The 16,717-nt window shown below is 35.5% G+C and overlaps 1 protein-coding gene across 1 annotated transcript; it reads right to left on the reverse strand.

Annotated features, from left to right (window-relative positions):
• Positions 1–5,314: 5,314 nt before the first annotated feature.
• On the reverse strand, positions 5,315–16,717 carry LOC120344514 (complement factor B-like). Its single transcript, XM_039413777.2, has 21 exons — positions 16,632–16,717; positions 16,299–16,427; positions 15,600–15,734; positions 14,542–14,724; positions 14,050–14,280; positions 13,270–13,410; positions 12,916–13,092; positions 12,499–12,699; positions 11,982–12,176; positions 11,701–11,918; positions 10,908–11,055; positions 10,360–10,497; positions 9,858–9,934; positions 9,633–9,783; positions 9,258–9,403; positions 8,825–8,945; positions 8,332–8,474; positions 8,041–8,260; positions 6,981–7,137; positions 6,066–6,225; positions 5,315–5,649 (listed from the first exon to the last, which is right to left on the reverse strand). Exons 1-21 carry the CDS (start codon positions 16,690–16,692, stop codon positions 5,458–5,460), a joined length of 3,324 nt encoding a protein of 1,107 aa, XP_039269711.2. The 5' UTR covers positions 16,693–16,717; the 3' UTR covers positions 5,315–5,457.

Consider the following 16,717-nt stretch of genomic DNA (forward strand, 5'->3'; position numbering starts at 1 on the left):
TTGAACAATGCTATATTGAGAAAAGTGTCAGCTGATTTTACAGTACTCTTAAGGTGGTTGTAGCTGTTAAGACTGTTACTTTTGCTTCTTTTTTTTCATCTGCGTCCTATGGCATCCTATATTTCACCAAAATTTTGTTCTTTTGTTTGAAGCGAAGTCGACCTTTTTATTTTGTCACACTCAGCCGCCTTCTTCGCAAATCTTTTCAGCAAACTCTGTGCTTCAAGTCCACACGAGTACGTTCATGTCCATGGGCATTGCTCTCTTGTTGCTGTAATAGTTGCTTTATATATTGATTGATAATTTTTTGTTGGATTTTGTACCAAAATTGTCATGGTATTTTAAAGAAATTCCATATACGAGGTGCGGCTAAAATGAAGCGGGACTGACGTCACAGATTGCGCAATACGATTAAACATCGGTAATCAACACTTTTGCAGTGTGGCGTAATATGTGTTCTTTGTTTAACAGCTGTTTTGACACAATATCGCAATTATTTTTGCTTTTCAGCATCCATAAGTGAATGTGATGAATTTTTTTGTTGAAAAAAAATGCTGTGCGAGCTCTGATTGAGTTTTTTGGCGATAGGGAGTTCAATTGCAGAATGACGATTGAGCAAAGAATTAACATTAAATTTTGTGTCGAACTTAGAAAAATGCATGTCAACTCAGCATGCATTCAATCGTTGAGCTTTCTGCTCCTCAGTCAACTCAAGAGCCTTTGGCATCATTTTGGCACACACCTTTCGCATTCCCAAAGTGTCAACCAAAATGTTGCGGACCGTTTCTTTGTCCATCCCAATTTCGTTGGCAATGACGCGAATTGTTAAGCGACGGTCACTGCGAACCAACTGCCAAACCTTTTCGATGTTGGTATCAGTAGTGGAAGTGCAAGGCCTCCCTGACCTCGGATCATCCTCCCTGCCTTCCACAAATCGCTTGTGCCATTCAAAAACTCTTGTTCCGGACATTGAAGAATCTCCATAAACATCACGCAACATCTGCAAAGTCTCAGTCGCCGTTTTTTCAAGTTTGACACAAAATTTAATGTTAATTCTTTGCTCAGTCGTCATTCTTTAATTGAATCCCATATCGCCAAAAAACTCAATCAGACCTCGCACAGCATTTTTTTTCAACAAGAAATTTATCACATTCACTTGTGGATCCTGAAAAGCAAAAATAGTTGCGATATTGTGTCAAAACAGCTGTTAAACAAAGAACACATATTACGCCACACTGCAAAAGTGTTGATTACCGATGGTTAATCGTGTTGCGCAATCTGTGACGTCAGTCCCGTTTCTTTTTAGCCTTACCTCGTATGTATTGTGGTAATACATTTTTTAATGTGTTCGTAAATTTTGCTGAAATTTATTAAAGAAAGTTCAAGCGTTGATATTGTTTTACGAAGGTTTACGGCAAAATTTAGGATAGGATTCACATATTTATCCCTGGGCGAGGAAAGCCAACTAAAACGGCCTAATTAATCATATGACGAACCACCCTACGGCGGCGAGTATTCCATCAATTATCTCCATTCTATTATCTCCCGCTTGGAATTCGCACTTGCGCGGTGTAATCAGAGGTGCGAGACGAGCGGATTCCCAACACTTAGCACGATGCGCCGCACCAGCGGAGCCAAATTTCACTGGTTCTTTATAGTCTCGTTATCTCCCGACACAATTATTGATCGCCTGCAACTTCGCTCTCAGTTTAGTCTCCTTCTTTTCAGAGAGTGCACTTGGCCTAAATTTAAAAAATGTTCTTAAAAATAAATAACATTGTGTGTTGTAAATGAAATTTGATCTTAGAAACCCGTAGCATGGATTAGATCAGGGGTCACCACAAACTTTTTTGACCGAGGGCTAGGAATGACCCAAACTGTTGAAAACGGGCCGGACAAATACTTTGTGCAATACAATAAATTCACACAAAAGTTGGGAAATTTATTCAACAATATAAATTCTACATTTCCGAAGTCTTGAATATCATTGAATTCTATATCGCAGAATATATATAGATCAAGAACATCACAGCGAAACAAAAATACAAGATTTCTCGTGGTATTGCGGGCCAGATGGAATGACGCCAAGGGCCGGATCTGGCCCGCGGGCCGTAGTTTGGTGATCCCTGGATTAGGTGATTTCTTCCTTGGAAATCGGAAGTACACCACAACTAAATATAACTAATAGATTTACAAACTATATGGAATTCCTACGTTATACATAAATACAGTCCTGTTATCCTCCGAGCCTCGATCGGTTGTCATAACGTGGAATGAAATAGGTCAAATTGCCGTCTCTGATGTGGACTATGAAGAAAGTAGCAAACCACATGTGTTTCGTAATTCTTATCTATAGTAGCCATTCGCGCTGAGCTGTATTACGTCATAAATCGAACGACTCACTCGTTTTGTTCCTGCCGGCTTCTCTGTGAGCCGCTGGTATCGAGATTTTTTAAACGTGAAAAAAACGTAAAATTAATGGTAATTTTCACGCGTAACGGCGCACATTAGAATGTTTACGGCTTTCTACACGCATTTCCGTCGGAAAAAACATTTTTTCCATTGAGGGGGGCGTGTGCACTAATAATTAGAGGTGTGACGTCATCAAAATTGTCAATTGAAGCCTTGAACCTAAATATTCTGTAAATACAATCGTGAATTTTAGAATAACCATTCTTGCTATAATAGTGGTTTTGGTGTTGTTCTGTTGGAAAATAACACAAGAAAACGTTGAAATAAAAATTAATTAATTAGGAATAATTATTAACCCTCTACTAGACACAAAATCTTGCAAGTTCAATAGAAATTTTGGAATTTCGGCGTAAAAAATTTTTTTTTAGATGAGTGCGTTTTACATATATTGCTGAATAGAGCTCTATCACACGCTAATAAAAAGCCATGAGTCAAGCTTTAGGGCCTAATGGTTGACAAAAAAATAACCCATGTAAAATGGCACCAGACCGATCGGTTGGGGAAGGTTAAGGTCACGGCAAAGTTGACTTAGCCATGGGGCGATCAACGCAGTTGCAGTGCCATGACAATCAGAATGTGAATCCGCTTTGGCAAGCTTTACAGATGCTTTGGATTGCGGAGTTAGCCTTAGCTAACCAGCGGTTAGGTGAATCCAGCAATGTCTCGCGCATAATCAACCCCTACTAAATTCAAACTTGCGAAAGAAGTAAAAGGTAATTATGAGCATAGTTAATCTGTAGTCGAGTTTTGCTACGCTGACTACAGATTAATGAAAAAACAAACAATACCATCACATCAAACTTTCACAATTATTAGAATAATAAAACTGTTGTTTCCCCAACATTGACGGGGCGCCTTCAGGGGTTATTCCCGAAAGTTTTGCGAAAGACAAGCCAAGACGCTTGATCATTTTTATCGCAGCTTTTAACAGACCTATGCCTCTAGTCGTACCCTTATTAGTAGGCTTCCCGCTTTAGGCGGGACAGTCCCGCTTTTCAGCGTTTTGTCCCGCCGTCCCGATAAGTCAGCCAAAAGTCCCGCTTTTCCAGCATAATACACAAACATGTTCTCGTTACTGTTGTTTCTGTGTAGCGCAGCGCTAGCCTACTTACTGAAGGTGAATGCGTTCGTTTCCCGCTGATTCCCATTGATGGCAGATGTGTCGCATGTAAAACCAATACTAATTAGTCTAAATTCGAATTATTTGTACCGGTATCGTTAACGTCAATTCCTTCCTATTTTTCGAACTGAACCCGATATTTGGACAGAGAATATGCGCATGAAATTTCGATAACAATATGGTCAATAAAGACAGCCGAGACAGCTTTAAATGTAGGAATGTAGGCCTATGTAGTAAAATCGGAAAATGTTAAGATACAAAATCACAGCTGAGGGCTTGTTGTCTTTCGAGGTGTCCCGATTTGAAGTCACAAAAATATGGTAACCCTACTTATTAGGGACAATGGCTGCGTGCTCTACGATAATTTCATATTATCAATAACTCCCCGCAAGTCGCCAACGATGAAAATTTTCCCGCTTTTGTAATTTTGTATTTCCGCATTAGAGTTCCCAAGCTCCTTAACACGACGAGTTATTGTCTGTCTTGACAAGCTTATTTTTGCAAACGTCTCTTTTATTTCCGGACGTAAAACATTGGCAATCCGAAGAATACACAATATACATTCCTTAACGAATTCTCTATCTGAGAATGGCTTCGATTGTTTTGCGATAAAATCATATAGAGTATTAAATACCATGGATAGCAATGGTGGCACCTTTATGTATCGATATCTCCTCTCAGTTGGTTTCGATTCAAAATGACATTCAGGGCTCGTTTGTAAGGGCTGGCAGAGCTCATTTCAGGGAAATAAAGTAACTGTTTGTATCACATCTTTGTATAGGCCTACTACATTACTCGAAAAATTGTTTGGCGACGATGACGATGAGCAGTGGCGGAGACCCGGGTCGAATTTCGTATTTGCAAAGACACGTTTGACGTTAAATACTTTAATAATTGCGATGCTGACATGGCATATCAAGCAAACTGGCTTTGAAATACGCGAGAAAAAATTTTTTTTTTTCTTCAGCATTTTGGAATGTTCGGCCCCCGTCGCAAACTAGAATCAAAATAAACTCATAATTACAACCAACGAGGGGACGTTCATCTGTGGCGAATGTGCATTGTGTAACTATGGATTATAATGTCTTTAACCTTTTCATTCTAGTAGTGTGTTCCATTTCACACAATAGGTCATTTTATTGTCGCAACACTGATTACTGATTACATGTACTGCCTTTCTCGTATCGACCAATTTGATGACGTATCGTTCCGGCTTGCCGAGAGGGCTGCATAATATTGTGTTTAGACCCACTTCTGTTTTACTGCGTTAAGTGTGATGTGTTTTGATTCACTTCCGATTTACTGTGTTAAGAGTTGTGTGTTTCAATTTTATCCGTTTTCGGAATTTTGGATTGTGCACCTTCATATACAACAACGATTAGCATCAACACTGTGTGCTTATTATCGTCTGAAGGAATCCAGATTGGAGTCACATTCCATAACGCGTGTCAAAACAATAACTAGGGAATCGAACTTAAATATATGGGGTTGATAGTCTTTATCCCTAAGACCCATCAGCATCTCTTTCTCCCTATGCATCCAGTAAACGACTTACAACTGGCGCTACTTGTTTACCACATAAATCCATTTAGAATCAATTTTTATTTTATGGATTAAAAGTCGTTCAAGGACCGAAAAAAAAACGTTCGCGGTCGCAGTTTGCCGACCGCTGCCCTACAGTCTACTATGTACTAAACTGTGATCTGCCCATTGATTAATAGCGAGGGCTCGAAAAAATCAATTTTTCAACATTAATTTAACAAATTTATTTATACAAATGATGTATTTCCAACTTAAAGTTTACTCATTGGAATATAAATCAAAAAATAATTCTATGATTAGAACTTATACAACAAAGCATTGATTTAATCCGACTCCTTTTTTTCATGATCTTTCATTTTGTTCGTAACCCATGACATCAATGACGTCACATCTGTGTAGAAGCCGGGATAAAAATATTGTTTTCGATCAATCCTTGTTTGCTGACCACAACCATAACCCCAACTTACAATACCAAGTTGGACATAACAACTTTCCTTTGTAGAATCATCACGAATCTATAACAAAATAAATTTTTAATAGAATATAAATATATTTATAAATTCACGACTGTTTATTGAAACAACAAAATGATATTGTTCAATTTTGACATGAGAATATGACATGATCCAGAGTCTCTATTTTGTTTGCCTTTCGAGGGCGATTATAGGAATAACTACAACATGACAACTATGTTCAATGAGTATCCAAATATAGGCCAAGGTCAAATGAGTTATATTTATAAAAAAAAAATGTTAAACACAAAAACTTGAATTTGTAGGATATAACAAACCGATTGTGAGACGAAACAATTATCCTCGCAGATATTTTTCTATGCATTTTACCTATTCTTATATCTTCTTCAAGCACAGTGTCGGTAGCATCTCTATTAAACACGCGAATAAATATGTTACTTTAATAAACATATACTAACCTCTCGCACTATTGGTCCACCACTGTCTCCTTTGCATGTGTCGATAATTTTTCCTCTTTCTTCTCCACCTCCAACCGCACAAAACATCTGCTCTGTGAAAATATGTTCAAATCCAGGAATAGACTTTTGTCGAGTAATTACTGTGACCGCTCTCTCGCACCTGTAAAACATAGCTAATTAAATATTGGAATGAAATGAACCATGTTTCAAACACGCGCATGCATATATCACGAGTTCCATTATTCAAGCCATGTAGCCAGTGTTCCCTCTAAGGTGTACGCGTGTGCGCGCGCACACAGCTTCCAGAGGCTGCGCACACGCATAGATTTACTGCGCAGAGACGTATTTCGATGTAATGTAACAATGTTTTCGGTTGACAGGTTGAGAAAGTTTTTGTTGGCCCACCCATTACCCGGTTAGAACGCCAAAATTTCTTCATTGGTTTTTGCACAAATATTAGTCATTTCCAAAAAAGTGCGCACACACCAAAATTTCTGCGCACACATACTACAAAAAATTAGAGGGAACATTGCATGTAGCCTACGCGGTAACGAGCATTAGCTTCAGGGATGCGTGTGACGGCGCCAGGCTTATCTGCAACCAGGGTATACAGTGAAAAGCTTTTTATTGGATTGGCTCCAAACGATATATAGTCGGTGCTTTGCTACTTTCCGTCATCATTCAGACTGTCTTCAAATGATTTCACTTTGCTTCAAGATTGTTAATTGGTTGCTTATCTTGAACTACAAATCTTCCGCCATTTTGCGCCCTCTACTCTCGGAGGGTATTTTCATTTCTTGCAAATCAAACATAAGATGGTTCGGTATCTAAACTTTTAAGGAACTAACTAACAGTGTATGTCTGATAATGATACACGGGGTCGTCCTGTGTTATTAAAACGATATCCAAACTCACTCTTTTCTTTTAGTCACATTTAACAAAGCTTGTTGTAATTCCCGTGTTGCTTTCAAACCATAGTCTTCGTCCTCGTCTTTCCTGGTTGCATTATATCCAAACCCAGTGGCAACAACTGCTACCACAGAATCAGAGTTTTCTCCCATTAAAAAGTCATCTAAACATGAATCATGTTTACGATTTATAACACGTTTGTGTCGAATGTACCTACTGCTGAATTTTAAGTAAAATAGAGTTAGAGTAGACACCATTATGTTTTGGTTTTAATCGTACGGGAATAAACAGATTGTCACTGAAAATGGATCGCTACAGTCAGCCAAATCGAGACATCTAATTTGCGAGGAGCTGAGTAAATTTATGATGTAATAAGCGGCGTTTGTTCAACGTATACTAGTTATACACCAAGTATTATATGCATTATTTTTTGGTCGGATTTTTCCATATAGGACAATTTCATGCTTCGCTTCTGTACGGTTATTATGTCGCCAGCATTCGACATATTTAACCTGCGATGTCAGCGCAATTAGGACAAACGATCTGCGCATTAGGTCTTTTGTTCTATGAGATACATCATACATATATGAAAAAGTGCTTCACGCAAGTGTTTCAACCTGATTATAGATGATTTTAATACAATGCCATGGCTTCGCCATAGAGTACGTGACAAAGCTCTTCTGTCTTTTTACTGAATAGTGGTTTTATAGTAGGATGGTTTTGCCGAATATTTCCGTGACTATACATAGGATTGCTGTTATGTAAATATTGATATATATCTACTCAACTACGTGACCAATCGATTTCAAATGCTCAATGCTTCAATGTTCAGTTAACGCTTAACAGTACCGATATGAATTGCTGCTTAAGAGCACAGATTTGTACTTTTGATTTAAAACATTTAAATAATCAGATAACAGATGCTACTGCTGTACCAAGCAAGTGCTCATATATTGGAGTAATCCTTTTGTGTTTATTGAAAATTTGAGGAATAAATAATTGTACTACCAGAAACGTGACAGGGTAAAAACATACCCAACGTGTATCGATCTGCAAATAAACTTACATTCAATTTTACACTTTTCTTCGTCTGTTTCACTTCCTTTTATTAGAACTCTCCCTTTACTATCTTTCTTCATCAAAACTTGGCTGACACAACTATCCGGACTGCATGGTAGACAGACAGGTCTTATATAAGGAGTGAATTCAACATATCCTGGTAATGAGTCTGGCATTAGCAAACGTTTCCCATCTTTTGATAAAACAAATTCTCCACCAAGTTTAATCTGTTTGAAACAGAAAAGAGAGGAAGAAATAAAACATTTATATTCAATAAAGCAATGCTATGTCATCTTACCAGTGCAATGTCGTTTTGATAAGATCCAAGTAAATGTTCGCCGTTATATTGTTCATATTCATCGTGAATGTAAATCTTTTCTGGTTGAAACATTTTTACAGAACCTTCTAACATGTTGTATCTGTGCGGTCTTCTGATGATGCCTTCATTTAATTGAAAGAATTGTAAAGATATGTTTACAGTTTCGATGAAAATTAAAAAAAGAAGATTCTGGTTCATAATTACAACAGACATGAGAGCGATGCTAAAATATATAGACACAAAGATTGAAGATCATAAAAATGAATACCAAAATTCAGGGTGAAATATCGGTAAAATTAAAAAAATAGTTGAATCTTGAAGCTATTTCTTCCATTTTCCGGTAATGAAGGTTGAAGCAAAAGACGCTTTTCCGCCATATTCGTTATGTATTGAACGACAAATTATATTCAAAAAGCATTTTCTATAACACAACTCAAGTTTCAGGTGTATAGAAAAACAGAATCGAATTTACCGAGGGAAACCATAATTCCTTGTTCCCAGTCTAATCCACTGTATGCCTCAAACACATGAGCAGCAGATAAAACCCATTTGCTATTAATTAAACTTCCTCCTCCCATAACCTGGTCAAATGCCTGGAAAAGTGAAATATGAATTGGATATTTTTCATATTTAATATCAAAGTATAACACATACAATTCTAGTTTAAAACAATACTTTTAATATTGGATCAAATCATAAATGTCCTTTGTAGCATTATGTATTTTTTCGATCAACTAAATTAAAATATCAAACACGGTAGAATATTAAATAAAATTCGGTAAAACAGCTTTTATGGATTATGTAAAAATATTCATATATATATTTATGTCACCAATTCTTATGTAAATACAACAGGAAAACGTTCAATTTTTGATAGACATTAAACAAAAAACATTTGTACATACAGCTAGGATATTTTCATCGTAAGATGTGACGAGTGCCTGCCAAGGCCATGCACGTTCAATCGCCGTGTCGCCACCGAGTACCCGTCCTCTCGATGCCAGCTTCCTCACACTCCCGACATCGCCTGCTTGTCCACAACTATCGTAATCTGTCGAATAGAGATGCGTGTTAATTGCATTATTCTTACTCGATTAGCTTATTTTAATACGTGTCATTTCATAGAATTTCTTTTGTATATTTTGCTTTTGGCGAGTCATTTTTATTAAACATAGTATAATACACAATTCCTTACGTGAGTACTTTAGAAAGAAAGATTAAGACAGTAAGCGTGGTTCAATATTTTGTGCGCATTATTACTAATTTTACTTTTACCATACCTTCTTCAACGTCTGTAATTTGATTTACGTATTTGTGTAATTTATAAAAATCTTCAACATAAATAAAATTTTTCTGCTTTGACGCAATTTGTTCGAGCTCTTCCCTGACTTCTGGACTGCTTTCTTGTGCGGAGGATGTGATGCTGTAAAACTGAAAAACATACAGTAAAGTAAAGCTAGAGAAATCAAATAGAATAATCCTACTATCGATACTCCGTTACATACCTCTGGTCGGTTGTCAGCATATCCTCGTTCTATTCTTTTTCTAGCTGCACTTGGACTTTCTCCTGCATTTTTCGCGCCTGGTAAAGAAACCAACTTTTGTTAAGCTGTATGATGGGGGAAATAATATGACCTACAACTCTATTTTAAGTTTACTGACATTTCTAAATAAGTGTGTGGTTTCTTTCTGTGATATAACTTATAAATATTAGTACAATTATCGCATTTTGATTTCAACGAAATTTCGAAACCGTAATTTGAAAAGTTTTTTTGTTTCGATATTTAGTTTAATGATTTAGATTAATGAAAATATATATCGATTTAAAATATATAGGCTTATGGAATATGAATGCAATATATTAGAAAATTAGAATTCAAACTACCCACTGTTCTATACAGTGTAGACAATTGTAGACAAGTCTTCAGTTGAATTTAAAGTTGTTGTGAACGCCGTTAAAAATGTGTTAAAAGCCTGCTAAAATGTTTCACTATATAAAACAATTACCATCAGTTAAAACAAGACAGTGTCTCTTGATGATCTTATCTTCATCATTTTCGTATGAAAATGCAATCATTCTTTGATTAAGTAAATCCAGTGCCAGTTGGATATTCGTACCCTGGTTGATATCATCTTTTATATTTTCTAGAGAATGATAAAAATGTATAACTTGAACAAATCAAATGGATATATGATGTAACGACAATTTGATTTTTCCCTCTTGACAATGTCAGGTACAGATTTCAAAGAGGTGATGGGGGTGGTTAACTGCTTGTTTGTTAGAAATTTGTATACGGTATAATACAAAACTGAATATATTTACTACATGAATTATATACCTGCTAATAAAGTATTGACCGACGACGTTATAATATTTAGCAAAAAATCAGTTTTTTTTTCAGCAAAAAATCAGTTTTTATTATTTTTGTTACTCCATCAAATGTCTCTAACTTTCATAGAATGGAATTTTGAATACATTTTAGACATATTATATCTATTTTAATTGAACATATTTGTATCAGCCATATATATATAGATATTGTATTAATTCTTACCCCGATCTTTTTCTATCTCATTCAGTAGTGCAATCACCTCTTCGGCAGTCTTTCTTGGTTCATCATGAATATTTAGTTTAATCAATGGTGTCGTTGCAAATACAATAATCCCATAGTTAACTCGACCAGTTGTGTCGTTTTGACTCAACTATAGATGACGAAAACAAGGTTATTGGACGCAAAGTAAGGATCGTTTTCTAAAATGTTGTTTTTCTTGTTATTGTTGTTAACAAAAATCACTTTCCCCCGCAACTAACGGACGGATCCAATTCTTAGTACATAAAGATGGAAGCTTCTGGAAATGTATTGTTTTTTATTCGGTATTTCGAATCCTATATGGTGTTTACCTAGCAGATATTTCAACCAAAATTTTACTGTTTCATTTGGTGACCGTACATTTGAACCCATGTACATTTGAACCCATGCGTATATCCACGGGTTCAATCTATATGCGGGTGCTAAAACCCATGGGTTAGGGTTAGTATGAGTTTAACTATCCGTGAAACAAAAAAAATTCCATAGGTGCAATAGCATACAGGTGCAATTGTCATGGGTTCAAATGTACGTGGGTTCAAATGTAATGAAACCGTTTCATTTTAATTTATGGGAACACTCTATATGACGCATGGGAACACTGTCATTTGGTATTTGTTACGAATCTCGATATTCAGCTAAGGTCTTACCGAAACAGTGCACCAGCTTCGTGTTCATATACTTCAACAGCGTTATTTCGTTTTATTTCATTATTATTTTTTTGATTATTTAGCCAAATATTCAAAATAAAGTCACTTACTCTTTTAACGAGACTTTTGGCAAAGCTCATGGTGTTGCCCAATGCACCAGCGCCAACACTCAGAGATAAGTCGATAACAAAATACACTTCTATTCTACCCCGAGAATTTAGTTGAATTGTTCGTCCAGATCTAGAAAACTTTTTAGTTTGTCTGATGTTTGATGTGCTTTGAGACAATTTATTGATGACATCTGATGGCGAATCACTGTATTTTGGATCTAAAAACAGGAGAATCAAAATAGTATTTTGGTGATTACGGAATAAAAATTCTATTTTCTTACCTACGCAATCAGGCGCGCCATCACCACTCCATTCTTTGATAAAGAGGCATTCTTGCTTTTTTTCTCCAACTAAAACAAGGCCATCCCAGCATGAAAATTCGACTTCACCTCCAACAACAAAACCATGATCTCCTGCGAATCCTTTCATGTAACCCCCGATTGGAATGCCGGGATGAGGACAACGTTCCAGGTTTCCTTTAAAGTAAATACAGCGTGTTAATTTAGCTATAAACATCTATATAATATGTAAAAAATTCAACACAAAAGTAGAATGAAAATGTTGTTTTTTTAAATGCCAGGTCAATAACGTCACATACTTATTTGTAGCAGAGGGAAACCAAAATATGCAAAAATAAATATGGTTTTTGTTGTTAATCAACGTACCAACATAATCGATCGATTGGAACCCGTCCCGTCTGTTCGTCCCCCCGTTGCCCCCCTTTCAAGACAATTTTTTAGGTTGTTGCAATCTCAACATCCTCCTATTGAATACCTCTGAAAAACTTTTTACTCTTACCAAGATTATCACACACTGTGTTAATGCCGCTCCATCTTCCATCTCCCATGCATGTACGAATTTCAGAACCCAACAGTCTTTGATTATGTCCACATGCAAACATCAACGTTGCGTTGTAGTAATATGCAGTTGTGTGTTTATAATTTAGGACACGTCCACCCATCTTTGATATAGCTGGTACTGGATCTTGACATGTTACACCTAAAAACATCTTATTTTTATTCGCTTTACCAAATTGCCTTATACTAAATTGTCAACTCGCATTGCAAAATATTTTTTCTCGTTGTTTCAGATGGATTTATCTTTTTGCGTTTGTTCAGAGCGTGAGTCAGCAGCTGGCGACTCCATATCACGGAAGGTACAAGAAAAAATTTTAATCCTTTGTTTTGACAAAAATACATACATTATAAAACTTACGTTCACATTGTATCAGTTTTCCTCCCCATTTTCCACTCCCTGTGCACTTTCTAGAAACATCCCCTGCTGCAGTATATGTTCCCTCGTTACAAATATAATGAGCCACGCGTTCAAATCCTTCCCCGGTGTATTCGATGAATGCGTTTTCAGCAGGTGGTGCATCACCACACTCTATTTCTGTTGAATGGTATACCAAAAAGAACTTATCAAAAACAATCGCGTAAAAAAAATTTAGTACCAATTGAGAGGATTCCAAAACAAAAACTTAGGAAATAAAAACCTATTTTTTATAGTTTCTATTCAAAAGTTACTGCGGTCGGAGAATAGTAGTATCTATTATAAATTATAACGTACTTAAGTCGACGCAAGTTCTGCCGCAGGGGCCGTCGCACTGACAAGTTTTCCCTGCAGCGCAGTCTCCATCTGTTAGACAATCCAAACCGCACGACAACTTGAATTCTTTCACCTTGTTGTTTTTCTTCTTAGGACAAGATCCTGTATATAGTAATAATATAAATTAGTCGCAGTTAATTTAAATCCACGTTCAAATACGTTGAATGAATAGTCAAATTACAAAGATTCTCAGTGGTGTGGCGCATCGTGCTAAGCGTTAAGAATACGCTTGTCACAGCAATTCTGATTACTCTCCGCGGGTTCGCAAGTTCGGCTCCTGGGGAGGATAATTATGTGCAAAAGGATCGCAGGACTCCTCTTTGCCCTAGAGTGGTTAAAGTGACCGCTGGTCAGTTACGGATTACTCCACCATCAAGTTCATGCATCTGAAAACAAAATAACTAACCCCATGGCAGCTTTCCTCACCCCTGGGTTAAATAGGTAAATCTTATAGTAGCAGAATCGTTGGCGTCCTATCGTACGCAGGAACCCCAATGCTGTCGCGTGGTTGTTTTCCCGTATTATCAATTTCGTTCTACAATGAGCAATGCTAAATGTCTAATCAATTTTTATAAAAATACTGTATTATAAAAATAAATATTAAGAAAGTAGTATATCAGGCTCGTTTAAAAGATAAGAAAAACTATATCTGAAAAATATGGACCGACATAGAAGTACAGTGTAATTTGACTAAATCAAAATAGCAATATCAGAAAATACAAAAGTGATATCTCCTCTCACTTGTGCATACAATCTCTCTCGTCCACGTTTTATTTTCTTCTCTTGCTCTTCCGTGACATAATCTAACATTGCTAGGAACTGCGAGATACCCGGGTTCGCAGGTATGATAAGCCCGGACGTCGTATTCATATGGTTCTACTGCATCTTCGAGCTTGTTCGTTAGACGACTTCGACGCACATATCGGATGTGACGTAGATTTGGAATCATTTCAAGTGAAGGACATGTTCTATCTGAGTATAAATATTGAACACAAATGGGGATCCGGTTAGTGAAAAGTGGAGAAAATAAGCATTGTATTTTTTTATGTAATCAAATGATCCAAGAAAATGCTGGATTTTGTAAAAAAGGAATCAAGTAGAGTGCTTTTGAACAGAAAAAATGCCAAAGATAATTTAAAGTTTGTGTTATATATAACATATGAATTAATGGCAGAAAAATATCTTTGCAAAAAACAATAATTTCATTTATATTCAGATAATTTATGTACGTACAAATGGAAACGCAAGACATTCCACATTCGTGATCGCAAACACATTTCCTTTTTTCAATTTTGGAGCAATCTTGTCCTTTTTTACATTTCTTTTTACAATCTTTATTGTTTCTGCATTTTCTTCGACATGATGGTCTTCCAACAAGTGCCGCTTTTTCCAAGTTAGCTTTACATTTCTTCGGACCTAATTAGAAGTGAAATTATTGTCCTGAAGTTTTTACTATGCTGGGGTATAGATATATATATGGACATAAATATATAAGTGTAAAATAAATATTAATTTTTAGACGCTTACGATCTGTTAATTCATTTTATTCTGTCAATGCGACAAAGCAAAATAAAAATTCTATTTTCAAACACCCTAAACATACTCTTAAGATCATGAGATTAGACATCAGATACATCGAATGAATAACTGAACGACAATAGAAATTGCTTTAGGCATGCGATATTCAAACCTATGTTTTTATTCGTTTAGATATAGAACTATAAGCATTATGAAAGCCGAATAATATTATTGCAAAAATTAATTAGATTATAGTAGTTGAAAATAGTTTGCAATTAATAGTTGAGGTAATAAATAGTGGTTCAAATTGAATTGAAATGAACAAATAAATCATAATAATAAAAATTGATGTTTAATTTTAGAAAGAAAATACAACTCAAGCAAAAATAATTTAAAAAAAAATTATTTTTTCTAATCGCAGTATTTGGTAAAAAGTTGTTTTGTAACAAAATTTTGTGAATATAAAAATGTGTTGGTGTCGATATCTATCTAACCAGTAAGCTCGGCAATCACATGATCATTCATGTTTCTGTAATGCCTGATAAAACACACGTTAAGATATAGACATATTAATTCCATTATTTGTTATAACAGCTCGATAATAGCTTTGTTTATCTAACTTTTTCACTTGAAACCCATGTTCCTTGAGTAACATGTTGCTGCTATGTATAAAATATTGTCAGTTTCTTATTAAAGTTTGTAATGAACAAGCAAGTTTCCAATGATATGATAGCTTGCGAATACTACAATACACCATTCATTTATTGTCTTACATTTTGCAAATTCGTAACTTTCATCTTCGTCGTGCAGGCAATCACTATAATCGTCACACATGTAATCCCTGCTGATGCAAACTTGACCGCTTTCTTTGTGACAATGAAATTTACCAATGGCTGAGCAGTTGGTGCCTTGAAACAATGCAACAATATTCTTTAAATTTGCCGAAAATTGTGGAATTATGATAAATCACAAAACCAGAATAATTGCTCTAGATATATCAAGAGACTTGCGATTATGCGATCTAATTATCCAGGAGACCTGTTTTATCAATAGTTTACTATCTTATTATACAAATGTACAGAAATTTTAATTTTTAAATATAATTATTTTTTTATTAAATTAAATAAATTTGTAATTGCGTGACGTTACGTAGATATTGCTCCAATACTGTTTTTATTTGTGAATTTTTTCAGGCCATAGAGAAAAACACTTTTTTAGTTATGCTGAATTCGTTGGGTTTAACGTCAAACAGCATATTATAATCAGATAAGATAAATAAACAACAACAAATGGATGGGATGAACAAAAAACTTATTCAGTTGGTGTCGGAAAGTTATCATGTTATCTATTATCAATAACTTGTGTAATAGTGTAATGAGTGTAATAATATTAGTTCTGAATTTCATCGTTTAAACTTCCGACTAGTTTTAAAATTATAATATATCACACAATATATTGACATTCAAACGTACATCCAGCAAACCATTCAGTTTCATCCTCTCCTTTAGCACAGTCAATTTTTCCATCGCACATCAATTCTTTTGGAATACAAGCTCCATCCCAGAAGCATTTAAACTCTGTAAATTCACTGCATCTCTGACCTGTACGTAACAAAATTTTTCTAAGAAATTTTCAATTGCAAAAACTTGCGAACTATCAAAATTACAGCCAAACTAAAAAACTACAAACTACAAAATTTGCGTTAGATGAGTGTCGTGTTCAGAAGGCATATCTTCAAGGGAAATTTAATTCTGTAATTAATTGAACAAGTAAAAGTTTATGATATTGTATATAATGTCACTTACCTTGAACGTTTTGTTGAATAAAAAGTATTGCAGCAATGATAAGAATATATCTTAATATCATTATATTAGGCGAAAATGCAATGTAT

The sequence above is a fragment of the Styela clava genome, chromosome 5, assembly GCF_964204865.1.
Source record: "Styela clava chromosome 5, kaStyClav1.hap1.2, whole genome shotgun sequence".
NCBI classification, from domain to species: Eukaryota; Metazoa; Chordata; class Ascidiacea; order Stolidobranchia; family Styelidae; genus Styela; species Styela clava.